The sequence below is a fragment of the Podarcis erhardii genome (genome assembly GCF_964252035.2).
Source record: "Podarcis erhardii genome assembly, chromosome: 2".
NCBI classification, from domain to species: domain Eukaryota; kingdom Metazoa; phylum Chordata; class Lepidosauria; order Squamata; family Lacertidae; genus Podarcis; species Podarcis erhardii.
This window is the reverse complement of record NC_138498.1, coordinates 23236082-23262394: the sequence shown is the minus strand read 5'-3', so window position 1 is coordinate 23262394 and position 26313 is coordinate 23236082. Positions and strand designations below refer to the sequence as shown.

The 26313-nt window shown below is 43.3% G+C and overlaps 2 protein-coding genes across 6 annotated transcripts in view; one reads left to right on the top strand and one right to left on the bottom strand.

Annotated features, from left to right (window-relative positions):
* Positions 1-8704, bottom strand: part of CEP95 (centrosomal protein 95) — a 28087-nt gene extending 19383 nt beyond the window's left edge. The window contains exons 1-6 of one of the 3 annotated variants that reach the window (XM_081849585.1): positions 8533-8704; positions 4540-4668; positions 4021-4128; positions 1910-2023; positions 1118-1229; positions 259-374 (exon numbers count right to left, since the gene is read on the bottom strand). In XM_081849585.1, coding sequence (XP_081705711.1) covers positions 259-374; positions 1118-1229; positions 1910-2023; positions 4021-4128; positions 4540-4668; positions 8533-8551 — 598 coding nt within the window. In that variant the 5' untranslated portion in view covers positions 8552-8704. Of the gene's footprint in view, positions 1-258; positions 375-1117; positions 1230-1909; positions 2024-4020; positions 4129-4539; positions 4669-7141; positions 7219-8532 lie in introns of those variants that run through there. The other 2 variants (XM_081849584.1, XM_081849583.1) reach the window with 2 other exon arrangements.
* Positions 8705-13654: 4950 nt separating this feature from the next.
* DDX5 (DEAD-box helicase 5) lies at positions 13655-20465 on the top strand. 3 transcript variants are annotated; one of them, XM_081849706.1, is made up of 13 exons: positions 13655-13802; positions 15036-15201; positions 15319-15415; positions 15510-15643; positions 15730-15795; positions 16450-16591; positions 16716-16876; positions 16986-17158; positions 17297-17407; positions 17837-17901; positions 18007-18066; positions 19255-19479; positions 19798-20465. In XM_081849706.1, exons 1-13 carry the CDS (start codon positions 13795-13797, stop codon positions 20169-20171), a joined length of 1782 nt encoding a protein of 593 aa, XP_081705832.1. In that variant the 5' UTR covers positions 13655-13794; the 3' UTR covers positions 20172-20465. The 3 variants fall into 3 exon arrangements, with proteins under 3 accessions (XP_081705832.1, XP_081705831.1, XP_081705830.1); XM_081849705.1 differs by having other exon boundaries at positions 13664-13826; positions 17840-17901; XM_081849704.1 differs by having other exon boundaries at positions 13664-13826.
* Positions 20466-26313: the final 5848 nt, after the last annotated feature.

The window sequence follows — 26313 nt, the reverse complement described above, 5'->3', positions numbered from 1 at the left end:
GGTTTTTTACTACTGCACTAGAATATATTACAACAAACCATAGTTTTCCTAATCATTTGTCTCATGCCTGTTCATCTCAAGTAATTTGTGAATGTGGGGAGAGAAACTGCCAATTCCCTGTAGCAAGCTGCTGCGTACCAACAGTTTTTGTTTGCGGAGAAAGTGCCTGCACAGGGAAGAAACTATTTAAAGTGGTCTCCACACGGCAGACATTCAGTTACTGGGATTTGGCTGCTCTTGTGTGTTGCTTGAACTCACCTTCATTTCTTAGAGAAAACAAATAAGCAGTGTCGCCAAGCTTAATGAGCTCACTTGTAGATTCCGAACCGTCTACCTCGTATGATGGAACGTCTATCTCTGACGACCGAGAAGACCTAAACAGAAAGCAAGGAAGTAAATTTGTTTACTTGACTTGGCCACAAGGTGGTGCTTCTAGCTGAGAGGCGCACACTTCCAATGCCAAGGATCACCGCTACATGTTTATCAACTGAAGGCGGCTATGACACCACATTAACTGGAGAAAACGCATTTTCCCAGGTGACAACTACGTTTAACCATTCTATGCAACTGGGAACGGGGACAGCATCTGGCAATCGGTTGCACCAGTGCGTTGGTTGCAGAGCCAATGTCATGTCATGGCATTGCGGTGGAGGAAGAAAGCTGCAGCAATATCCTCTCTGAGAAGCCAAGCAGAAATGTTGAGTTCAGTGCATTCCATCAGCTTGCAGAGGCTCTCAGTGTTTCTCAACCTGTGGGTCCCCAGATGTTGTTGGACTACAACTTCCATCATTCCTAACCAGCACGACCAGTGGTCAGGGATGATGGGAGTTGTAGTCCAACAACATCTGGGGACCCACAGGTTGAGAACCACTAACATATCAGAAATGCAGAAGCAGTTGTGGAGCAAGCAATGGTGGGGAGCGAGAAGAAGAGAGGTGTTAACTGTATGCTTCACAACTAAAGTGGTGACCATGGTCATCAAAAGGCCATAGTCTAAAATTACCTAGCTGCACCACTGCCTCACCTATGGAAGCAGAGAACAGTGGTACTAACATGTTGCACACTCTGCAACCTAGTAAAGACTTGGGAAGCTAAGGGAACTATGAACCTGCCTTACCCTGAGGTAGACGGAAGTGTCAGGGAGGGAACTGGCACATCATGAACACCATCTTCTTCCTTTTCAAGACCGGTAGTCTGGACTTCATCTTCAGCCCTCTGGTTAAGATCTTCTGTTCATAAACAAAACTATTATGAGCAAGGAGCAAGACAGACTTCTGCCTGCCACAAAAATGACCGTGACAATATCAATCCTCTCCTCAGCCCACACATCTGCAGTGGCATATCGGTCAGCGTATGACTAACGCAGCAAAATATTTATTCTGGCACAGAAGCTTATACGATCCACTGTCTGTTTATGTAAGGTGTGCTGGCACTGTTGTAGAAACCCAGTTTCATCCGGTACCAGCCACTTTGAGCTTTAAATCCGACAGGCTTGATTGCTTTGCAACCAATATTGTTAAATAAAAACTACTTGCTAAGAAATTTAGCATAGTTTTACTCCATATTTTGTGGTTATATATTTTGATTTTCTTCTGTGAACCGCCCTGAGACCTCTGGGTACAGGGCGGTATATGAATTCAATAACTAATAATAAGCTTTTTCTTTCTTTTCTATTATTTCCTATGCTCTTATTTTTTTGTTCCTGTAATTACAGCCTGATGGTGACTGAGAGGCACTGCAAGTTCTTTCACTTTATGCCAACATACTGATGCTAAGCAAGGCAGTGAAAGTGCTCTCTCTTTTTAAGAATACCCCTCTAGGTGCAAAGTGATACTACTATATACAAATAAACAGAATACGCCATCTGCGCAGAGGAAGCATATGCAATTGATTATGCCCCTTCTCTCACCGCCATTCTGAGAAGCGGTCTCACTGATTTCTTCTGTCAGGTACTCGAGCAAGCCATCAAATATTTCCAAGAGATTTCTGATGGACTCCTTATTTCCTCTCACAATGTTCTCCCCTAGACAAAAATCAGTGTTAATAGATTGGCAGAGAATGGGGGGGGGGACTTGGGTAGCATATGCCTTTCACAACCGGGAGAATGGTGGGCAGGGCTGGGCTCCATGCAAATGGCTCAAAGTCCTGCTTGAATCAAGCCTAATGCAACAGTCGGCGTAAAGCAATTGGAAGCCCTTGGGAAACATCTGAGGCTGCTCTATGGAGCATAGTGTTGGAAAGGAAACTCACAACAGGTTTCAAGTAATCTCACCTCTGAGTCGCAGTTCTAAAATGGAAGGAAAGGGTAGCAGCAGGGAATGTCAACTCTGTGGCTTTGTTTAATGAGCTGCATTAGAACACTTGGGGCACAATCCTGCATGCCAAGAATTCTTGTAAGCTCCATCTCCCCAACAAGGTGCAATTGTTTTGCTAGGAGAGGGATAACCGTTTCTGACATAAGTATATTTGTATGCCTTGGTGGGGGCTTGACCCTCCTCACGGTGCTAACAATAGAGATCCATGAACAAACCCATTATCCAAAGCAGTGACATTTCCTCTTTAGATAACTGCTGATATAGGGAAGAGTCAGCCAGAAAGAAATGCAACTGGTATTGTGTCCCAAATGTCTAACAGAGCTACTTCATGGTATACTGCCCTCTGAATGTGTTTTAGCTAATGAAAGATTTAGGTCCTAAATCTTTCAGTAAGTTGGATATACTTCCTAGATTTTAGGAAGGCCCTATCAATTTGTCTTACTGGGAAAAGGTGCTCCATTGAGCAGCATGATCCCCTGTGCGCTTTTACGCAGAAACACAGAGACGCACTCCCTAGTGTGCTTAGGATTGCAGCCCAGGTCACACATTTCCAGTAAGTGAAAACATTGATTAAAAATGTGGGAGGAGGAAATTGCCAAGTTCAGACAGAGACTAAATATTGGTCCCTAAGTGGACAGAGTTATTGCAGAAGCACCCCCCCCCCAAAAAAAATCTCTCTCTTCTTCTCTTTCCTACAATATGCTCTATATTGGTTCCCACAACCAAGACACATGGAGTTCCTCAGTAAACTGGACTGCAGTTCTTTATATACCACAGATTCAGGAGGCAATGGGGATACATGTATCATATCAAGGTGATACTCTTAGTATCTTATCGACATAAGCCAACTTATCTTATCAAGCCCGTATCAACTTGAGACCAGTTTACCTACGAGATCACTTTACCCCACAGGTGCCCACTTGAACCCTTTGATCAGCAGAATTGGTACTACTACAAGAGCCACGTAATATCCCTTCCGCATCTGTAAAAACTTGATCATTTAGTTTGGCAGCGCCTAAACTTCAGAACTCCCTGCTTATTGAGCTCAAGCTGGTGCCTTCACTGTACAGTGGACGCTCAGGTTGCGAACATGATCCGTGCAGGAAGCACGTTCGCAACCTGTATCTGCACATGTGCAGGTTGCGAATCAGCGCTTCTGCGCAAAGCGCGATCTAGCACTTAGGCGTATGTGCGACCGCCGAAACCCAGAAGTAACCCGTTCCAGTACTTCTGGGTTTCGGCAGTCCATAACCCGAAAAAATGCAACCTGAAGCGTCTGTATCCCGAAATATGACTGTATTCTTTTTTGCGCCTGCTAAAAGCATTATTGTTTAGAAAAGCCTATCCAGATGCTTAGATAGTTGAGGTGATCTTAATTTGCTTTAGTACTTTAACTTTTTAAGGAAATTTTTCTCAATTTTATCTTTTTGTAAACCACTTTGAACTTTTGTTTATAATTAAGTGAATTCATAAAGGTTAATGAACTTCATGAAATAAATAAATATTGCACTGTCAGACTTACATACATCCAGCATAATTAAATTATTGCTCGCACCAACCATAAAAGTACATATAATTTTTTATTATTAATTTTTTTTCAATAGCAATCATAGAATGGTAGAGTTGGAAGGGCCTCTGAGGGTCATCTAGTCCAACTCCCTGCAATGCAGGAATCTCAGCTAGATCACAAATGATAGGTACCCACCAGTTATATGCGATAAGCTGATCTGCAAGTAGTCCAAAGCCAAAGAATCTATTACTGCCTGCACATTATGGGCATCGTCTTCAGGGCAAAGAGGTGTGGCTATGACATCTATAAAATAATGGGAGTGCATCATGCTATTATTTCACAGAACGGTATACTGCGTAAGCTGCTTTCCATGTAATCTGAGAGCAAGTCTGCACAGACCCCCATGAGTCACTTGGCAGAAATCTATATAACAGTGGATTGTGTATAATCGTTCAGAGCTTTCTTGTGCCAATGTTGTTAAAAAGAAGTTTAGAGCAAAGTTTCCATTTGTGTTTAGCTACAATTGGGGGTATATTCAGATATATATATATATATTTCTCATTATGTTATTAAAAGCTCTTGGATATAGAACATAAGATGCCTATTTAAATCCAAATCTCACAGCATTACTATTTATTTCAAATATACATAGACAATAGGGGGGGAAACATTACCCTAAAAAACAAAGACATTGTCAGAGGCATGCATTCTTACCTGGCACTCTCTCTCCCAGTATTGATTCATAAAGATGAATAAACACTTTAGCTCCACAGTCAGAGAGATTGCTAACATGCAGATCTATGTTACATTTTGTCAGGAGATCATTGGCAACATTGACCCATTCTATTAAAATAAAAGAGATGAAACATTATGGCTTTTCAGAGAATGTGTTTGCATAAAAAAGGCTACAAAATCTTCTATCAAGGACCCAAAAAGGACTTAACAACTTTTTTTAATCTCCATCAAAAACAAGTTTTCTGAAATAATGGGTGCAAAATTGCCATTTATCTCATAATGCATATATTAATCTCCAGCAATTGAACTGGTAGGCCTATTTGTTAATTACCACTGCAGTAGCCCATGATGAACTAACATTCTCACCAATCTTGTTGGGTAGGAAAAGTGGTGTTTGGAGGTCAAGATCAAACTCGTATAGGAGTATCAAGTTTAGTAATTAAAAATATATTTTTAAAAATATATTATCACATTTTTAAAATAACTCTCTAGTCTAGACCTTATCATTCATCTTATTACAAATGCATGTAAAATACTAGCTTAAAATGTAGCATGTGTTTCTTCTGTCAGCCTGGTATGATATTGCAGACAATTTAGGAAGGAATATGTAGTAGTGCTGCTTCTTTTAATGATTGATTTATTATCTTCAGATTCCTTTTTTTATGCTTAGAAGGATTACTAGAAAGAAAAAAGGTAATATGATAGTTGATTGCACAATTCTCTTCAGGCTGCATGCCATCCAAATGTAAGAATCTGGTCTTTTCTTTTCTTTTTTTTAAATAATATTTATTCAAATTTTAAAGGTTACAAAGAGAAAAAGAATAAAAAAAGAAAAAAAGAAAAAACAGAAAAAATACAAATAATTAAAAAAGAACAAATCAAACCTTTACATCACTTGCTTTCATTCACTTACTTCCTTGACCTCCTCACACCTCCCATTTTTGTATTCTAATTCAATTAGATATTTCAGCAAATCCTTTCCAACTTTGTTTTCATCTTAATAGTTTATTTTAATATTTTATCTGAATATATTGTAATTTTACATTCCCTTTTTTCACCAAATTATTTTTACTTAATCCTTTATATCTTTTCTGCTAAAACCACATAATTCTATTCCAACATCTTTCTAACATTCCTTAATTTTACAATATTTCTGTAAATAAACTTTAAATTTTTTCCAATCTTCTTCCACCGACTCTTCTCCTTGGTCTTGAGAATCTGGTCTTTTCACATTTGTCTTTACTATATTTTTTCAGCTGTAAGCCCTTTGGAAACAGCAATGGAAAGTATTTTTTTCTACCCAACACTAACCATGCTGGTAGGGAATCTGCAGGTCAAATTAAGCACCCAAGGCTGCCTAATTTGGCCTGTGAGGCCATTTTCATTCACACCAATCAGATGTGGGACTTGTATAGTTGTGGGTGCCAATGAAGAACCAGGAACATAAAGCTCAGTGTATGCTCCTGATTGTTCCTTCTCAGCAGGCGTTTGCATTCCTGAGTAGATCCAACTATTGCCAAAAGTAATTGCACTTGCCAACTGGGCATTAAGTGGTGTGTCAATCATTTTATAGTAATAATTCACTGACAAATTTAAGCAATGCCAAATGTCAGCCTTGCTGCAGAAAAGCAATCAGGAGAGCATGGCTTAGAATCATAACTTTGAATCATAACTGCAGGTTACTGACAGGTGGGTGGCCCCACCCTCCTGACAAATGTGGCCTGACAAAAGTGGCTCCCCATCCCTGACCTAGCATTTTGTTGGGTCTATAACATGCAGTAGGAAACCAAAACTAAATATATTTTGATGAATGATAAAGGTTGTAATGCCATTGTGACCATTTTAGTTTAGCTTTTGCAGGCATTGTTTTAATGATATAGACCACTTTGGGTATCAAAACATTGGTGAGCTACTATATTTGGATTGTGATGTACTAAATCTTATTTCTGAGTATAAATAAGAAAGAAAAATATTAGTGAGCCTGCAAACTTTTAGCCAATTTCCAGTTTCTGAAACAAACTCTGTTAAAAGACTACTACCTAATTTGGAATGCATTCTGTTCTCAAATATATGGAAATCTGATAAACCTTGCCAGATAATATAAGTTTAATATAGAGCCCTGTGAACCAGTTCTGGGATATCATGTTGCAATTGCATACTTGTTTTTGTATAGTCACTGTCAAAACCTGTTGGAAGGAGCTGCAAGCAACAGATCTCTCAGAGCAATGCCAAATATACTCTCTTAGATTAGTGCCAAGTGAGGAAGCCAAGACAAAAACCAGGACAGCACTATGTGCTCAGTTTTCTAAGAACATGAGCTTCCCCCCTCCCGGTGCAATCCTATACAGATATACTCAAAATTAAGTGCAAATAACTTCAGTGGGGCTCATTCGCAGGCAAGAGTGTTATTCATACACATAAGATACCTTGTAAAGGCACAAATTAAAGAGAAAACATACACAACCAAGGAAAGCTTGCTTATATTGCTAAATGGAAACATACATGTTATTACAAATATAATGAAAAAATGCTTGTTTCCAATGTGCTAAAAGAAGCAGCATTTTATCAGGTGTTTAGTTACCTGAAGGCAAGGAATCAATCATATATTTATTGTAAGCACTCACAATTGGAATAGCCATAGGGATTGATTCCCTTTTAACTGTGCATTGTTAAGGGAACAAAATTCCTCTAAGAGTAGCTTTCTCATCTGTGTCATCAGACAATTTAAAAGAATTATTTACCAGCACTTCACAGGCAAGAGCGATAAAGACATGCAATAGATTGGTCACATATATGTGCTTCTTAGGCACCTTGTGTTTTCCTAGATGAGGGCCCTCCTCACCATACCTGATGAAGTTGGTTCAAATCCACAGACACTTATACCATACTAGATAGACTTAACATATAGCTCTCTTGATTTTGCCTGTGTGGAGTCAGATTGTTGGAGGGGAATTCTGACCACACATCCCTGTAATTCATCTCTAGGCATACAAATTCATTATTAGCAACCATTCATGGATACTGATTGCAAAAACAATATTGGGCAACCCAGTATTTGTGTTGATCGGAAGTTTGGCTTCTGCCCACCTTGCAGTTCAAAAGCAGTTTGAAAGTAGATAAATAGGTACCGCTGCAGCGGGAAGGTAAATGGCATTTCTGTGCGCTCTGGCACGGTGTCCCATTGCGCCAGAAGTGGTTTAGTCATGCTGGCCGCATGACCCAGGAAAGCTGTCTGTGGACAAACGCTAGCTCCCTCGGCCTGAAAATCGAAATGAGCACTGCAACCCCATAGTTGCCTTTAACCGGACTTAACCATCCAGGGGTCGTTTACCAATTTACCTTTTTACCTTTACTGGGTTGTTTCAAAGTTGGTTAGGTCTTTTTTTATAAAAATGGGAAAATAACCATGTTAAATTAGATCACACTGTAGTACAGCACCAGAAGATTTCCAGACAGGAACGGGGCTGGGAGGATCTGATGCTTTTAAGAGAAAACTCACATCACAGACGACTGAGCTGTGTTTCCATCGAGATAGGGGCTGATGTGGCCCCGCTGTTTTACATAGGTAAAAAGGTAAAGGACCGCTGGATGGTGAAGTTCAGCTGGCAGAACCTGGGACGGAGCAATGTTTGGAGTTCACCCCGTCGCGCGGATTCGAACCGCCGACCTTCCGAACAGCAAGCCCAAGAGACTCGACGGTTTTGCTCGCTCCCGTGCTAAGGGAGAGCCATACGGAAAGCATTATTACCACAGGGAACGGGAACCTGTGGACCCTCCACCCCGGAGCTGTTGAACCCCGACTCCTGTCAGCTGAGGGGCAACAGGTGTTATGAGAACGTGGGAATGGGGTGAGGGGGGAAATGGGTGTCGCCCTCCCTACTCCCGACTCCGAAATTAGGGTCCCTCGCCTTCGGGGGGGTTCCTTCCTGCGCCCCCCCCCCGCCCGGAACTCGTCGGAGCGGGCCCGCCCACCTCTTTCAGCGGCGCCCATCTTGGGACGCGGAGGCGACTTAATCTCCCGCAGCCGGGCCCAAACGAGCGGCCCCCTCACCTCCCGCTTCCTTCGCCCTTAAGCGATGCCCAGGGATATTTAAACGATTGGCCCGCTCTACGGCCTTTTGCTGTGCGATTGGCCAGCTGTGAGCGGAAGAGGCAGGACTTCCTTTTGTCACTGTCGGCTCGCGCCTTCCCCGCCCCCTTTCCTGCCCGCCTAGTTGCCGCGGCTGTTTATTTTCCAGGCCGCTCCGGTTGCCGTGGCAACGGCGGCGGGGGAATTGATGGCGGGATGGAGCGGGAATGAGCCTCCCGTTTTGCCTTGTTCGATTTGCGTGCTGGTTTTTTTGCCCTGCCTTTCCTTCGGGGCCCCTCAGGGCGTCCTCCCCTCTCCCACGCGCTCTTTATCCGCACAACAACCCTGTGAGGTGGGCTAGGGAGACAGAGGCAGCGAGCGGCCTAAGGTCACACACACAGACACAAAAACACCATGCGGCCCAGCTAGGGTTGCCATGCGTCCTCTTTTTCCAGGACGCATCCTCCTTTTTAAGGTAAAGGGACCCCTGACCAATAGGTCCAGTCGTGGCCGACTCTGGGGTTGCGGCGCTCATCTCGCTTTATTGGCCAAGGGAGCTGGCGTACAGCTTCCGGGTCATGTGGCCAGCAGGATTAAGCCGCTTCTGGCGAACCAGAGCAGTGCACGGAAACACCTTTTACCTTCCCACCGGAGCGGTACCTATTTATCTACTTGCACTTTGATGTGCTTTTGAACTGCTAGGTTGACAGGAGCAGGGACCGAGCAACGGGAGCTCACCCCGTCATGGGGATTCAAACCGCGACCTTTTGATTGGCAAGTCCTAGGCTCTGGTTTAACCCACAGCGCCACCCGCATCTCCTTTTTACGGGTATGTAAAAGGAGAGTCATCATAGTTAAAAGTAGAAATCAGCAAAGGTGTCCTCTTTTTTTGCAGACCTAGGCCACTGCCCAGTGGTGCCTGGGTCCACCTCTTGTCTTCGGATGGTGGCATTCGTGTCGATTTTGAAAGATGTAAACCAGCGGAACAGGCCCCTTGGCAGACCTCATTTTGGATTATCAAGGACATTGTTCCAGCCTTGAGAGCGCCTGCTCCTGCTGCCGACTAGCCACAGAGCACATGCTTATAGGTTGGATGGCAAGGGAAGGTGGGCAGGAGAATTAAGGCTTGCGTGGCACATTGGGCACATGTGACTTAACGGAGAGCCAAGACAAGCCTAGCAAGGTCAAAACTACAGGAGTCTTGGAAGGCAATTCCTCTGAGAATGAGAACAGTTTTCAGCATTTCATCAGCGGGATCTGAGGAGTTTGCTTGATATTTGATTTTAGAGTGTAAGCAAAATTGGAATTCTGCTATATCCCATCCCAGGCCTTTGTTCTTAATGTTCCATTGGAGTCTATAAAACTAACCTTAACAATTTCTATTCTCTAGCTGTCGTAGAACCATTTTGCTTAAATGCCTATTCCACAGAAATAAAATTGAGAAGCGTGATAGTTTCCCCCCAAAATCTTCATTTGTGACTTCATGGAATTCACTGTTTTATCCATTCATGTTTCACATTGTCCAGAAACATAACACTTGATTTTAGATTTATAACCTCTGTATACTATTGAGTTTTGATAATAATGGTTTTGGATTTAGCATCCATGTTGTAGTTGATTTCAGTCACAACAGAGATAAAGCTAAAGACTGAAAACACTTGATTAAAATGAGTCTAATGTCTCAAAACATTGTTGTATTTCCTTTAGTCCAGGAAATACCAGCAACACATACTTGCTGAACTACACAATTGTGTGTAGTTTTGCAATATCCTAAAGTAATATTCATTGTCCTGGGCATTGCCCAAGTACTGATCCTACATCTTGACTTATGGTAGGTTGTACTTGGAGTAGACCCATTATTATCAATGAATATGGCTAACTTGGGTCCATTCATTTCAGCATTGGCTACAACCTTGTGTAACCCAAGTATGTACTTCATGGGTATTTGTGGATACAGTACTGTCACTTGAGGCCTTGGTGGTGAGAAGTGTCTCTTTCCAGTTTCAAGTAGTTCACCAGCTACAACCGTTCCTGGACAGGGATAGTCTGACCACAGTGGTCCTTGCCTTGGTAACTTTCTCTTTTGATTATTGCAATAAATTATCCTTGAAGCCAGAGAGTCAATTAGTGCTGAATGCAATTACCAGATGTTTAATAGGTATGGATAGCATGGTTCATATTTCACTGATCCTTAAAACTGCATTGGCTGCATATTCAATTACAAGCCCAATCTAAGGTGCTGATATTACCTTTAAAGCCATAGCTACATTGCAACTAAAAACACGAAGTGGTACCTCTCCCTGTAGTAGTCTGCTGGTGCTTTAAGATCCAGGGGTGTGGTGGATTTCTCTTTATAATTTATGCTGTACTGATAGGACTAATAAAGTCCAGGCTACAAACTTTTGAAGAAATAAAGACTTATGCTTGGGGAATTTATCTGGGACCTGTTGCATACTAGAGCTAGCGCTGAGTTTTTGCTTTCATTTTCCATGTGTGGTTACTGCTTTGATGATGCAATCCCTTAGTCTGTTGTAAGCCTTTAGCTGACACTTAAACTAGTGTACACATGTACACACACACAGTGTCTATGATAATTTGAAATTCCCAAGGTAGGTATAGTGTGGGGGTACAGGGGTGTGTGGGTGCCCAATCACCAGTATAGTATTAGCACTGCTGATTTTATAAACCTGACCTCAGCTCTCCTTTTCCAAAAATGGATTCTGCACTTAAATGGTGTTGTTTGTAGCTGCTGTTGGGAGTCCCACTGGTATCTTTATCCAGAGGCATGAAGGTCTTCTGGGAAATCTGATAATTGCTGTACTGTTACTCTGTTTTTTGGCTTTGTTTGTTGCTTTGTTTGTTGTATGGGTATTCTTTGCTTGGCTCTGTGCGCTTTCAATGTCTATTCCAATCATCATTTTTCCTTTATAATACTAATAGTCCTGGCACTCCAGTCATGTTCTGCACCCTTACTCAAACTGAACTGATTCCTGGATAATACCAAAATAGGCTTTGGATGAGTAAATAAAAATAGTAAAATGGGCGGGGGGGAGTTATTCTTGTTTTTATTATTTCTTTTGTCTTTTTTTATCTTGTATATGTTGTGAACCACTCTGAGATCTATAGATAAAGGGAAGTGTACAAATTTTATTATTATTATTATTATTATTATTAATAATAATAATAATAATTTTGTGCTGCCATCTTGTTTCCAAAGGGTAGTCTTTAGATAGGTTCTCACCAAACGTTTAAAGCACATCCGATACACATCATTCCTCAAAAAAAACCCTGAGACCATAGCTATAATTCCCAGCACCTTTAAAAAACCCCAACAGTTATCAGGATTTTTTGGGGAAGTCATGTGTTTTTAAAGTGTGTTAGATGTGCTTTAAATATAGGGTGTGGATCAGCCTCAAGTTTCCTGTGAGTTGTGTGAGAGCAGAATGCTATGGTCTTATGCCATGTGTCTTATTTATTTTTAAATACCTGTTTTGGCTCACCCTCCAGCAGATGACCCCAGGGCAGTTAAAAACACAAATGTATGCACTCTCTTTCCTTTCTACAGCTCATATGCACTTGTGGTAGTGACCTCTGCAATGACTCTTTTCAGTGCTGCAAGTTGGCCTGTTACATTCCAGTATCGTGATGGATGCTGTCATCATCCAGAGGGGTGTGCCCTCCCACTCTCCTATCCTGTGTTAAGTCCTCTCTGCTGCTGCTTTTGTACCACTGATGCCATCCACATAACCTGTTGTTTCATGTTCTGAACTACATTCAAAACAAAATAGTCATTATTGCTACATGTTTTGGCAAGCGAAAAGGGAAGAGAGTGGGGTGCTTGGGAATGGGGAAATGAGCCTGTTGCCTTGGGGCAACACTATTCCCGCAGAAAGATCACTCTGCAGTTGAAATTTAGAAGCAACTTCGCTGAAGAGGAGCACGATGCACAAAATTAATAGGATTGGGTTCTCATCAGGTCAGGGACGCGAGACTTTTTTTATTACTGCTGTTAAGTGCAGTGCGGTCAGGGGTTCTTGCCCTGACAATAGGATTGGACTTTCCAAAGCGGGTATCATGGTGAGTAGGCCTTTTGTTAGTGGGCCGAACCTGAGTTTGCTAGAAGGCTGATTGCCGAAGAATTGATGCTTTTGAATTATGGTGCTGGAGGAGATTCTTGAGAGTCCCATGGACTGCAAGAAGATCAGACCTATCCATTCTAAAGGAAATCAGCCCTGAGTGCTCACTAGAAGGGCAGATCCTGAAGCTGAGGCTCCAATACTTTGGCCACCTCATGAGAAGAGAAGACTCCCTGGAAAAGACCCTGATGTTGGGAAAGATGGAGGGCACAAGGAGAAGGGGATGACAGAGGACAAGATGGTTGGACAGTGTTCTTGAAGCTACCAGCATGAGTTTGACCAAACTGCGGGAGGCAGTGGAAGACAGGAGTGCCTGGCGTGCTCTGGTCCATGGGGTCACGAAGAGTCGGACATAACTAAACAACAAATAGATTGTGGGGGCAGCTGCCCCTCCCTTGGCTACGCCCATAGCGGATGCTGTACTTTTCCTGGAAACCTTTGCGCTATGAAGGGCTTCCTTCATTACCATCGCTTTGAAATGCTCCCTAAGCCGGGAAGGGTATTTCTCTTCCCGGGGGCGCAGGCAGCTCGCTCCCTAAGGTGTGCGGGGGCGACCCTCCTTTCGGTTTTAAATGGGGGGAGTAGCGTAAAGTGGGGGGGGGGAGGAAAGCCCTACAGGTCGTTTCAGGCCGAAACTCTTCCCGGGCCGGCGCTGATGGCTACCCGGACAAGGAGAGCCGCTTCCGTTTGGCCTAGTTTACAACCACCCGGCACGCCGGCCAGGCGGCCGGCCGGCCGGCCGGCTTCGAGGACGAGAACGTGCGCATGCGCGCCTCCTTCCCTGCCCCGCCTTTCGAGGAACAGCAGAGGAGAATCTTGCGGGGGCGGGGGAAGAGGGCGCGAACGAGCTCGTCGCTGACGTCACGAGCCGGCTTCCCGGCATTCGCGGCGGCGCCGGGTATATAACCGGCATCCGCCCAGCCGGACCCTCCCCATTCAGTCGCCCTCGTCATCGGCGTATCGCTTGTGGACCGTCCGTGCCGTTTCATCCTCGACGTCTTGATCGCCGCCGTCGCCGTCGCCGTCAGCATGCCTGGGTATTCCAGTGAGAGGGACCGCGGGTGAGCCTGAGGGGCTCGGTTCATTTAACACGCGGCCGGCTCCCCGAGGCTCCCGTCTTAAAATACCGTCTAGGGCTGGGATGGCGGGGGTCGTTAAAATGGCGGCGGCGAGAAGCAGCCGTTTCCCGGCGACCGCTCTAGGCGCACGGAATGGGGGGAGGGGGCGGAGGAGAAGGATGAGCGACCGCCTCAGGGACGTCGTCGCTGGCCGAGGCCCGATAGTTAGGATGGACGGGGGGGGGGAGAAGCGGGAGGTTAATTTGACGGTGGTGTTCCGCTGAGGGGGGGAGAGGAAAAAAGGCGATTTAGGCGGGGGGCGGGGAAGAAGCGCAGCGGGCAGGAGGCAGAAAAGGACGTGCGGACTGGGATTTATCTTCTCGCCGAAACCGGTTTTCCCTCCCCCCCCTTTTTTTTTTTGTTTCTGGACTCGGGCGGATGTCAATGGCTGGCCCCGCCATGCGGCGACCGAGGGGGAAATCAAAATGCCGGCGGCTGCCTTTGTTCCTCCTCCTCCGCCTGCTTCTCTCTATCCCCGCCCCGGCGTCAAAATGGACGCGCCGACTAGAAAATGTGGCGTAGACGGAAAAGACAAAAGCGGGAGGGAGGGAGAGAGAGAGAGATGGAGGGAGGGGGGAGACGCCTCTCGGCCTCCTTTGTGTGCGGCTTGGCGCGTTTGGGCGGGCGGCCTCCCCCGGCGCCACCCCTCTCCCCTGCCACGCGCCCCGGACAAAAAAGCCCAGTCTAGAAATGGGATTAATTTAGGGGAACGAAGGCTAGGCGGGGGGGTAGGCTAAGCGGGATTTAGAAGCCCTTTTGGGTGCGCGCAGGCGCCTTAAGCCCCGTGTTTCGAATTTCTCCCCCGGCTCTGAATGAAGCGTTAAGATACGTGTCTAAAAAGAGAAGTAGCCTAATCCCGCCGCTTGAAAAAGCTAGCTTCTTACCGGAACCGTGTAGGTTTCATAACCATCCCCGCCCACTTAGGAGCCTGACGCAAAGAGGGAGTGCCCGGCAATTACCGACGGCGACGTTGTTTTTGTAGCGTTAACCCAACTTCAGTTCTCTTTTCTAGTATCTTGCCAGTTCTGAACCTTACTGTGTTTTTAACTTTTGGGTTGGAAGCTATGGGGTACATAGATGCCAGCGATCGTTTTTTAATATGTCCCTTAACCATGGCTACTTACGACACTGAATTAAATTTTGCTTTGGCAGGTTTGGTGGCCCTCGTTTTGGAGGAAGTCGAGGGGGATCTTTAGGTGGGAAGAAGTTTGGGAACCCTGGAGAAAAGCTTACAAAGAAAAAATGGAATCTAGATGAGCTTCCTAAATTTGAGAAGAACTTCTACCAGGAACATCCTGACGTTGCCAGACGTCCTATGGTATGAAAACTACTAACTTTGTAGACAATGTTGCTTGAATTGTGCTGTAATTAGTGTGCTTAAATCACTGTTTTAGTGAATATTATGCCTGATGAGTCGTGGTTTTTTTATTTGCAGCAAGAGATTGAACAATACAGAGCAGGAAAAGAGATCACAGTTAAAGGCCACAATTGTCCAAAACCAGTTATGAATTTCTATGAAGCTAACTTTCCAGGTAAGTAGTAAATTTATTGGTAGTAAATACATATTTGTATGCACCTCTTTAATAAAGTTGTTGGACTTAACTAGCATACTTCCTTGCATTTTAGCAAACGTTATGGAAGTTATTCAGAGACAGAACTTTACGGAACCAACTGCTATTCAGGCACAAGGTTGGCCTGTTGCCTTGAGTGGACTGGATATGGTTGGCGTAGCACAAACTGGATCGGGGAAAACACTGTCTGTAAGTACTTCTGTTTAGCTGTTCAGATGACTTAAATGAATGATATTTTTTCCCTTGAACTAAGATCCTTCCTTTTTCCCCAACAGTATTTGTTGCCTGCCATAGTACACATAAACCATCAGCCATTCCTAGAACGAGGAGATGGGCCCATTGTAAGTATTGAGCAACATGAAATTTGTTGTGTGGCAGGGGTAACGAAAACTTAACCTTGGATGTCATGGCTGTAGAAACTTGTATTTGTGATAGGATTAAGCTGAAAGTTTGGTTTTTTGATCTTTGGGCTCATGGGGGTGCAGCTTAAACAGGAGGACTAAAACGGGCAGGGATCTCCTGTTAAAGTTCTGCGAAGAAATAATGGGAGCATGTCTATTTCATTACCTTTTTAAGCTGCTGAGTCTTCTCAGCAGCTTCCATTTTTTCCTAGAGTGCCACAGAACAGTACTGCCACTGCAGTATTGATGAGTTTTGCTTTGCTCCCTATGACCTTCCAGTGGCCAAATTCCCTGTTACAGTAGTATAAACACAGTTCATTACATCTTCTATAGCAGTTGTTGAAGCCATATGATTTATTTGTCCATCACAAACTTGCAGACAGACGGAAAAACGCTAACCAAAAGGCATAAAGTCGTAATGAGCTTTACTGCCATAAGTGAATCTGCACCAGTGTATTTACTTTACTTTGAAGAATGAAGTAAAAAAGTAAAGACGAATGAAGTAAAAAATAGAATGTCCTATCATTTTCAGTGCAATCTGTACCAGTAATTACCCAGAGTACAGTATGACTATATTTGTACTTGTGTTCACAGTGTTTGGTGCTGGCACCAACTCGAGAGCTGGCTCAGCAGGTGCAGCAAGTGGCTGCAGAATATGGCAGAGCCTGCCGTTTGAAGTCTACTTGTATTTATGGAGGTGCTCCTAAGGGACCACAAATACGTGACCTGGAAAGAGGTATGAAAATGACAGCTGAGCAAAGTTCTAGTATGTTAAGCCTCACCATGATAGCTTATAAGCTACAAAGAGTGTAAAATCATTTTGAGAAATGACTACTAAGTAACTTACATTTTGCTTTCAGGTGTGGAGATTTGCATTGCAACACCTGGTAGGCTCATAGACTTCTTGGAAGCTGGAAAAACCAATCTCCGGCGATGCACTTACCTCGTTCTTGATGAAGCTGACAGAATGCTTGATATGGGATTTGAGCCTCAGATTCGAAAAATTGTAGAACAGATTAGAGTAAGTTCACACTATTATTGGACACAGTCAGGAAGTTGTGCCCAGGAACTTGCTAGTTCTAGGAGCTGGGCAACTGACAGAATGTTAAAAAATATCCATTTACTTCCAGCCTGACAGGCAGACTCTGATGTGGAGTGCAACATGGCCCAAAGAAGTTAGGCAACTTGCAGAAGATTTCTTAAAAGAACATGTACACATCAACATTGGCGCATTGGAACTAAGTGCAAACCACAATATTCTGCAGATAGTGGATGTATGTCATGATGTAGAGAAAGATGATAAGTAAGTAAAATTGGAAATGCTTTCGGTTGAAAGAATAGTTGAAGCATTCTGCAGATCTTTAAATTTCTTATACTCTGAAGTAATTTGCATTAATCCCATACTTATGAAAGTTTTTGATACTACTGTTTCTTACAACAGGCTTATTCGGTTGATGGAAGAAATAATGAGCGAGAAAGAAAACAAAACTATTGTCTTTGTGGAGACCAAAAGAAGATGTGATGATCTTACTAGAAAAATGAGGAGAGATGGGTAAATATTTCCAGTGAACCAAATTAGCATAGGCACTTGAAGGAATAATTCAGTTAATTAAATATGAAAAAAATTGTATACCTGAAATGTGGGGAGGGGTAGCCTATTCCGTGGTACCCATGCTGGTGCTGCAGAACCCAGAGCAGTTATGTCTCCCTACCATAATTCCAGAACTGTCAGGTCAAGATTAATATAATTCCATATTTCAATCGCAATGTTTTCCAATAGATTTTTATGAAGTGTGAATTTTGTAGCAGGATAAGGACTATAGAAGTGTCTTCCTGATAAAAGTGGAAGAACTTGCTGGGGTAGGGGTGCCATGTACGTTTACTGGCTGTGCAAGGACAAAATAAAAGGTCACTGCTAATGTATTACTGGTTAATTTAGTGACTTTGATAAAAGATACTTATGTGACGGTAAATATTACTGCAGGTGGCCAGCAATGGGTATCCATGGTGACAAAAGTCAACAGGAGCGTGACTGGGTTCTAAATGGTGAGTAATTCAGAACGGCTTCTAAATTATGAATTCAGAGGGTTATTCTGCTAGAATACCAAATGTTTTTTTAAAAATGAATTACTACGGTTTACTTTGTTTCAGAATTCAAACACGGAAAGGCTCCTATCCTGATTGCTACAGATGTGGCCTCCAGAGGTCTAGGTTAGTACAACTATTTTGGGTGACAGACAACTTTAAAGAAAGTTCGTTGCTTTCTTTAACCTCTGCATTTTTCTAAGTTTTTTCACATAAAGGTGCAGTCTTTGTGGCAAGGCCTAGGCATGACAATCGGAGGACTCGAGGGGGATGGAGGACTAGTGGAAGTGATCGTCTGGACGCTTCCAGTCCAATAGAGAGGTGAAAGTTGAACATTGTGTGCCAGTAATCTTCAAAAGGCAAAGACAAAAACTACGAGCCCATAAACTGTTCTCTCAAACGGTAGCATCATTCACGGTTCACTTTTGCCCGGTTATTTCTACTGTTCCATGCTTTGCATGACTGCCATGGTGCACTGCTGTTTAGTCTGTGTGCATACTGTTTGCTGTGGTCCGTGAGTCTTTGGATTTCAGTGAGTTTGCTGAAATGTCGAAGAATAATTAAACTACAGTGATCTCTGGTTTTTTTTTCCAACCTTTGAAATGGAGAGAGAGCAGCTTTAAAATGTACTGAGCCTTGTACAAATTGGTGAGTACTGGCACATGAAATTTGAAAGTCCACCTCTCAATTTTACAAGTTGGGGTGGGAAAAGCAGTGGCTTTTCAAACCTGGAGTTCCTCCGTCACCTATACCCTAACCGTCATGTCGAGACCTGCCAGAGAGAGACACACACTCAAGTGAACGCTGGCTTCTTGGAAGCGCTTGCCTAGACGAGACACAGTGCATGAAAACAACTTGATGACCTTTCGGGGACAGGTATGTTTTTCTTGCAGCTGCGGTTGAAAGGTCTTGGCAAGACAAGCAGTGTGGCCCTCTATTAGAGCTTCTGGTGTGTGGCAAGGCCTCATTTTTTTATACCGAGGTCCTTTGGAGCACACGGAAGAGGCTACTGTGAACTTATTTGGTCTTACTGCAAGAAGCATTCAGATGTCACTTGACTTGTTAGGGGCACTCTGGTAAGGCTTTAGATCACGGGGTGAATTGCAAAGAGGTTCAGAGGAGGGAGAGCATCCATGATCTCAGGTGTTGTGGTTTTTATTTTTATTTTTTATTTTTTTCAGGAATAGATAATTAACATTCTTTACAGCAGTTACCATCTTAAAATCTATTACTGTCTAACTTGCTTTTTCATCTGGCTGTTGTGGTGTGCAAAATTTTGTACATTGCTTTTTGCCGCACTGCAACACTTTACAGATGTGGAAGATGTGAAATTTGTCATCAATTATGACTACCCTAACTCCTCTGAGGACTATATCCACCGAATTGGACGAACTGCCCGCAGTACCAAAACAGGCACAGCATACACATTCTTTACACCTAACAATATAAAGCAAGTAAGCGACCTCATCTCTGTACTTCGTGAAGCAAATCAGGCAATCAACCCAAAATTGCTCCAGTTGGTTGAAGACAGAGGTTCAGGTAAATCTTGTCTTAGTATGCTATTTCTAGCATTTGATTCTTCCATTGCATGTGTTATTTAATGGACATCAGAATTCCTTTTTGCCCTCAAATGGATCTTCCTGTAATATCACAGTAGAAAATAACTCTTTAACAGTAGCTTTCAGTGCTTAAATATGTAACCAGTAATGACATGTTCAGTTCTAGTCCTTATTCCTTTGTGGTTGTATTGTTTTTAAGCTTTTTCAAAATACAACTTTTGCCTTGCTCCCGATAGGAGTTGGAGGTCCCAAATTGCAACAAGGGGTTTTCTTAACTTGCCTTCTAATTTTTCTGCAGGTCGTTCCAGAGGTGACCGACGTGACAGATACTCTGCGGGCAAAAGAGGTGGATTTGGTTTTAGAGAGAGGGAAAACTTTGAAAGAACCTATGGTGCAGTGGGCAAGAGAGACTTCGGTGCAAAAGCTCAGAATGGTGGCTATGGTGCTCAAGGTTTTGGTAACGGAACTGCCTTTGGAAACAACTTTGGAGGAGCTGGCATGCAGGGTGGATTTAGGGCTGGCACACCAGCTTATCAGAATGGTTATGATCAGCAGTATGGGAATAACATGGCAAACATGCACGGTGCAATGAACCAGCAGCAGTATGCGTACCCTGCAACTGGCACCACGCCAATGATAGGTTATCCAATGCCAGCAAACTATACCCAATAACTTAGAAGTATATTTAAGTGTCTTGTTTTTCATAATTGCTCTTTATATTGTGTGTTGAGACAGGATAGTTATTTAAAATCTTATGGAACATGCAGACATGTCTGCAGTGCAGCTGTTAACTATGGTGCACTTTTCCGCTATTTAAGTTGAATATTCTCTACATTCCTGAACAATTTTTAGTTTTTTGTACTAGAAAATGCAGCCAGTGTTTTCACAAAGTAAATGTACAGTGATTTGAAATACAGCAACTGGGGGCAATGCATGGCCTTCCAATAAAGATATTTGAAAACACAATTGGTGTTCTATATGATTCTGAGCACAAATAAATTAAGCAAGCTGACGATCAGTGGTGAACGCTTTCCAATGGGGGGAGGGGAGGGGACTCATACTTGGAAGGACAAGAAAAGCTTCATGAAGTGGCTTAATCCTGCCATTTAACTACTTTGAGCTCTTCATTTTGCTCTAGCTGCTATCCAACTAAATGGTTGAAAATGATGGGTTGGTGTGGACTGGCAGTAGCTCCCACAATGTTAATGTTTTGATCAGTCCTTCATGTCTTAACTGCCCCCCCCCCCATCCACACATTTTTCTTGGCGGTTTAGGAGACAAAATATCATTTCTCAAACTTAATGTAACACAGCCTTTGCAGCAACGGGGAAACCTGATGAGCTAATAAAGTAACAGTAACCAAATTTCCAGTGTCGTAGCTCCCCTGCCCAGCCTGTGGTGGAAGGCAGGATGATGAACCTTAGCTTTGTGTTGGATTTCCTTTGCTAAAAATATTTCATAACCTCAGGATTTTGACATAGTGATCTCATACATGCTTTGTCTTGCATTTCCAGTTTACTGGTTCACCCATAATAGGATTACTCTGATTCACTGTAACTTAACAATGTCTGATTTCCCTCCATCCTTGATAACAAGCTCAGCAGGTTTAATGCTGCTCCATAAGCTCCACCTAATGGAAGTAGGTTATAACCATGATTTAACAAATCTTGTATGATGGAAATTTCCACTGGCCTGCTGATGAGTCAGTGCCAAACGAGAATAATTAATGCTGGCAAAGCAGCCTTACATACTTCATCCCGTGGAGTATACTTTTAAATCTGGTTTACCGATTAGTAACGCAACAAGAGGCAGTCAACCACAACAAGATTTTTATTTTTGTTTGCTTTATACCTAAATCCAATGCAGGGCCCTAAGGGGTCTGGAGTTTCAGCATTAGACCCACAAGTTTCAGCCAAATGACTTCAGATACATGTAACACTTTGCTGTGCAAAGTTTACACGGATAATGTTCTGAATTGGAAGTGCGTATCTGACTAATCTGTTCACAGATCCCAAGATGGTGAAAGAAGGAACATGTTGCTTATGCAGGAGAGTTTCACACTCCTGTTAGCTGTCCCAGCTACCTGTCTGATCTGGCTCCCTTGCTGTCAAACACCTCTCAAGATGCATCAGCTGTTACCACTTAAGCATGCTGTTAATGCTGCAGTCTTCTATCTGTGCTCTTTACCTACTAATGGTCCTTGCTTTGATCAGCTTACTAGCTGTACCCCTCTAACCCAGATCTCTCCCTTGCATGCCCCCCCCTTCAGTCCAGCAGCAGTGTCAGTCAGCAAATCTGCACACTTATCAGTGCAGGTCATCTTGAGCTTAGAGCAGCATCCTTCTTCAGTACTTGCTTGAAGACCTGGCAGGGAGATCTCGCTCATCCCTCTAGGTAAGCCCCACTTAGTTTAATGGGGCTTGCTTCCAAGTGACTGCATAGGTACAGATGCAATATTGGAGGAAGCACTAAAAGTGCTGCTCTGCTACCTAGTCAACACACATTTGTCCACATCAGTAACACATGAACTGAGCTATGGTGATGAAGAAATCAGAGGAACAACTAAAAAAGACACAAAGGTACACCTTTGGTTGCAGCAAAGACCAAGCTAATTTAATTGCTACTTCAAATCTGGCTCCAAATAAGCAAATGTGCCTTCACCACTTGCAGACATGGTAGTGTCGATACTACTCCAGTACCATCAATATAGCAGGAACATGCGTGACGTGCCAGCACCGGAAGAGGGAAAAACTTATAGCAGTTTTTTCAAAAAATAGACCAGAGGCAATTGTACTTCATCCAGCAGAGCTTTACTGCTACTGAAGGCAAATTAGCATAATGGTCACAAATCCAGTACATGCAGGATTGGCACAGTCCATAAAATCCAGTTGCAGCACTTAACAATAAAACTTACAAAAACAAGACTAAACCTTAACATGATAGCATGCAGAAACAACACTAGAACAAAGTGAGTGAAAACCCAGGCTCAGTCAGTACAACCTTGACAGAAAGATCAAGAAACCAGTTTAAACCAGCTGTATTCAGCTTCCCAGAAGAACATCCAAACAAGAACCTTCTGCCTGTTTCTTTCACATAGAAAGAAAACCACCTAGAATCCTCTTGAATTAATCAGAATAGGAAAAATCTCTACACATCAGATCATTACTTTCTGTACTAAGAAATGAAAACTGACATTCCCTCCATTTATTAGGTGCAGGAAGTATAAAACACCTATAGAAAAATATTGTATGCACACCTTCCTTCCCCAAAAATAAAACCTAGCCTTTTGTTGCTACACCTGCAATTCAGCAGCAGAAAAACAGCCTTACAAGGTGCTTCTGTTACTCTAACCTTCCTGCCTCTATGTTCCTAAAGCCTTAGCAATCATGGAGATCAATGGGATCTGACACAAAACTTTCTTTTCCTGTCTTTACTAGCAATCACAGCACACCACAGTCCTCATTCTACTTTTAATTTGAAAGCTGCCATAGCTGAGTGTCTTGTCTCCATCAATGCCTACCGCATTCAATCTGGAACCAAAACTGTGGCCATGGTTTCATTTACTCTTGTCTTGGATGCTTCCCAATGGCATGCAAAATGTTTCTACTGAACCATTTTTTTACCTAAATGAGCCACCCCTTGGTTCTAATTGAGAACACATTTTAAAATACATCTGGGGTGCAAATGGGCACTGTGCAAATAAATCAATACAGAAACTTGAGATTTCATCACAACTGTGATTGGACAGCATTAGCAAAGAGGAACTCATGATCTTCCTCAGGTCCTTTGTAATCCATTACTGTATGAGGGATGCGGGTGGCACTGTGGGTTACACCACAGAGCCTAGGACTTGCCAATCAGAAGGCTGACAGTTTGAATCCCCGCAACGGGGTGAGCTCCTGTTGCCTGGTCCCTGCTCCTGCTAACCTAGCAGCTCAAAAGCACATCAAAGTGCAAATAGATAAATAGGTACTGCTCCAGCGAGAAGGTAAATGGCATTTCCATGTGCTGCTCTGGTTTGCCAGAAGCAGTTTAGTCATGCTGGCCACATGACCTGGAAGCTGTACGCCGGCTCCCTTGGCCAATAAAGTGAGATGAGCGCTGCAACCCCAGAGTCGGGCACGACTAGACCTAATGGTCAGGGGTTCCTTTACCTTTTACTATATCTCCATAATGCAAGTTGGAGGAGACTAACTGAAAAAGTGGTTTACAACAGCCCTATAATGTATAATTGAGGTCAGGTTGTGGGCAGGAGACTGCTTTTCAACACTGCAATCTACTCTGCCTCTATTACCATATTGGAAATGAGTATGAGAGAAGCTTATAACATCCCTGCAGTGTTGTCCATTGTTACTCCCACATTTCAAGTTGAGGATCCCGAGAGAGAAGCTTATGATACTGTAAACACTAGAGGTCAAATGTGGGGTTGAGATTTGTATGGCTTTCCACTCAAAATTCATCCATATAATCCCCTCCCATCGAATGACAACAAATTCGGTCTACATTCATTCATTGATGTATTAATAGTCCGCTCTTTCATTGTATGTCAAGGCGGTATATAGTATATACATGGTCATAATAAAACCAGTATTTTTTTACAAACAAATTGTAAACAAATTAAGACATTAGCAGGATTATTGTAAAAACTTGCAGTTTCTAAAACATATATGAAACAGATGAGGAAAAGAATAAATAGAGTTAACCGGGATATGCAGAAGTAGAAAAGGAAGGTAAATTCATGGAACCTCTGAAAGGGGGGAGGGAAGTTGAGGTTTGATAGGTGATAAATGTTTTAATTTTTTTGTTGAAATGCTTATTTGTTAGAAATGAAAATTATACACTTATAAAAAATAAAACCAGTAAAGCACAAATTAAAAGCATCAATAGTGGTTGGTTAAAAAAGGCAGGGAATTGTGTTGTAAAGGCCTGTTCAAACAATAATTTTCAGGAGAAAAACCTAAAATGCAAGGATAGCTCTCACCAAACCGCAGGCCTCCTGTGACACATATAGCATCCAGCTAGATTCATAGGCCTCCTACTGCTTTGACTGCTGAGTTGTTGACAGACACCACTTTGAAATGCCCCAAAAGGAGGTTGTAATCTTATCCCCACTTACCTGGGAGCCAGCCCTTTTGAACTCAGTAAGTATTAATGTGCTGCTCTGGTTCACCAGAAGTGGCTTAGTCATGCTGGCCACATGACCCGGAAGCTGTACGCCGGCTCCCTCGGCCAATAAAGCAAGATGTGCGCCGCAACCCCAGAGTCGGCCACGACTGGACCTAATGGTCAGGGGTCCCTTTACCTTTAAGTATTAATGCATACATATGATTGTGCTGAAAAGGTCTCGCATGAAAAACAAAGACTAATGTCTTCCCCTAAGATGATAGAATTTGCAAAACTAGCAAATTTAACATACAGAATAAGAGAACAAGAAGAGACTCTATATAAATAGAGGAGTGGAAAATCTTTGCAGAGTATTTGGAAAATAACTGTACAGCTGAAGATGCAACATTAGGAGAAATTCAACAGTGTGATTAATATTCAAATGATGTAAACTGGAGAATGACTAAAATGGTTACAGTAAAATATGCAGGAATGCTAGGCAAATAAAATGAACCATGGAAGGAGGGAAGTCACTGCATATATGCTATTATGTGTTATATGAATTCTAAGGTCTCAAATACAGAATAAATGTTCATAAATATACAATGCAAACACACATACATAAGTATATAAACCATGTGTCTGAAATAGTACAGGAGAGCAATTCTGAAGCCATTTTGACTCTCCCAAATTGACCTCAAATATTTCTCTGCATGGAGGAAGGAAATGGGAAAAGCTTTCCAATTGTCTTTGGATTGTAGGGGCTTACACCTCCCTGCAAATACTGTCTGGCAAGTATCCGATAAGATGAGGAAACTATCAATATGTGTAAGAGATTAAGGAACTAAGGTACCGTATTTTTCGCCCTATAGGATGCACTTTTCCCCCTCCAAAAATGAAGGGGAAATGTGTGTGCGCCCTATGGGGCGAATGCAGGCTTTCGCTGAAGCCTGGAGAGCGAGAGGGGTCGGTGCGCACCGACCCCTCTCGCTCTCCAGGCTTCGCGGACCTCTCCGCAAGCAGCGGGAGCCCGGCGCTGGGCTCCTGCTGCTTGCGGAGAGTTGCCTGCATGCTGAAGCCTGCGCGCGCTGAACCCAGCGCGTCCAGGCTTCGCGCACCTCTCAGCAAGCAGCGGGAGCTGGCACTGGGCTCCCACGGCTTGCAGTGAGCTGCCTGTTTGGGGGCTGAGGTCGGGGGAAGCTTGGGCTTCCCCCGCCCCAGCCCCGCGCCTGGGGGAGAAATAATTTCCCCCCCTTTATTTCCCCCCCAAAAAACTAGGTGTGCCTTATGGGACGGTGCGTCCTATAGGGTGAAAAATACGGTATTTGCCATCTTCAAGGAATGGCCCTACCCAGAAAATGCAAACAAGTAAGGCATTATCAGGTATCCTGGCAGACAGGAGAGAAGCAACACTCAATTTTCTGCCCGAGACACCTCCTGTGATGTATGTATGATGTTTTGGGGTGGTGGTCTTGGACTACAGGGTGGGCAATTTCAAAAGTCTTTATAGGAGCTTTGCACACCATTGTTCTATGTTTCTCTTGCCTCCTTGCTAGGAGGGAGGGGACTCTGTTGCAACAGAAAAATAAAGATTTGCCTTACAGTCATACCTCATGTTACATTTGCTTCATGCTACGTTCTTACAGGTTACGTCCTGCGGCGACCCGGAAGTACCGGAAAGAGTTACTTCTGGGTTTCCCCGCTCGCGCAT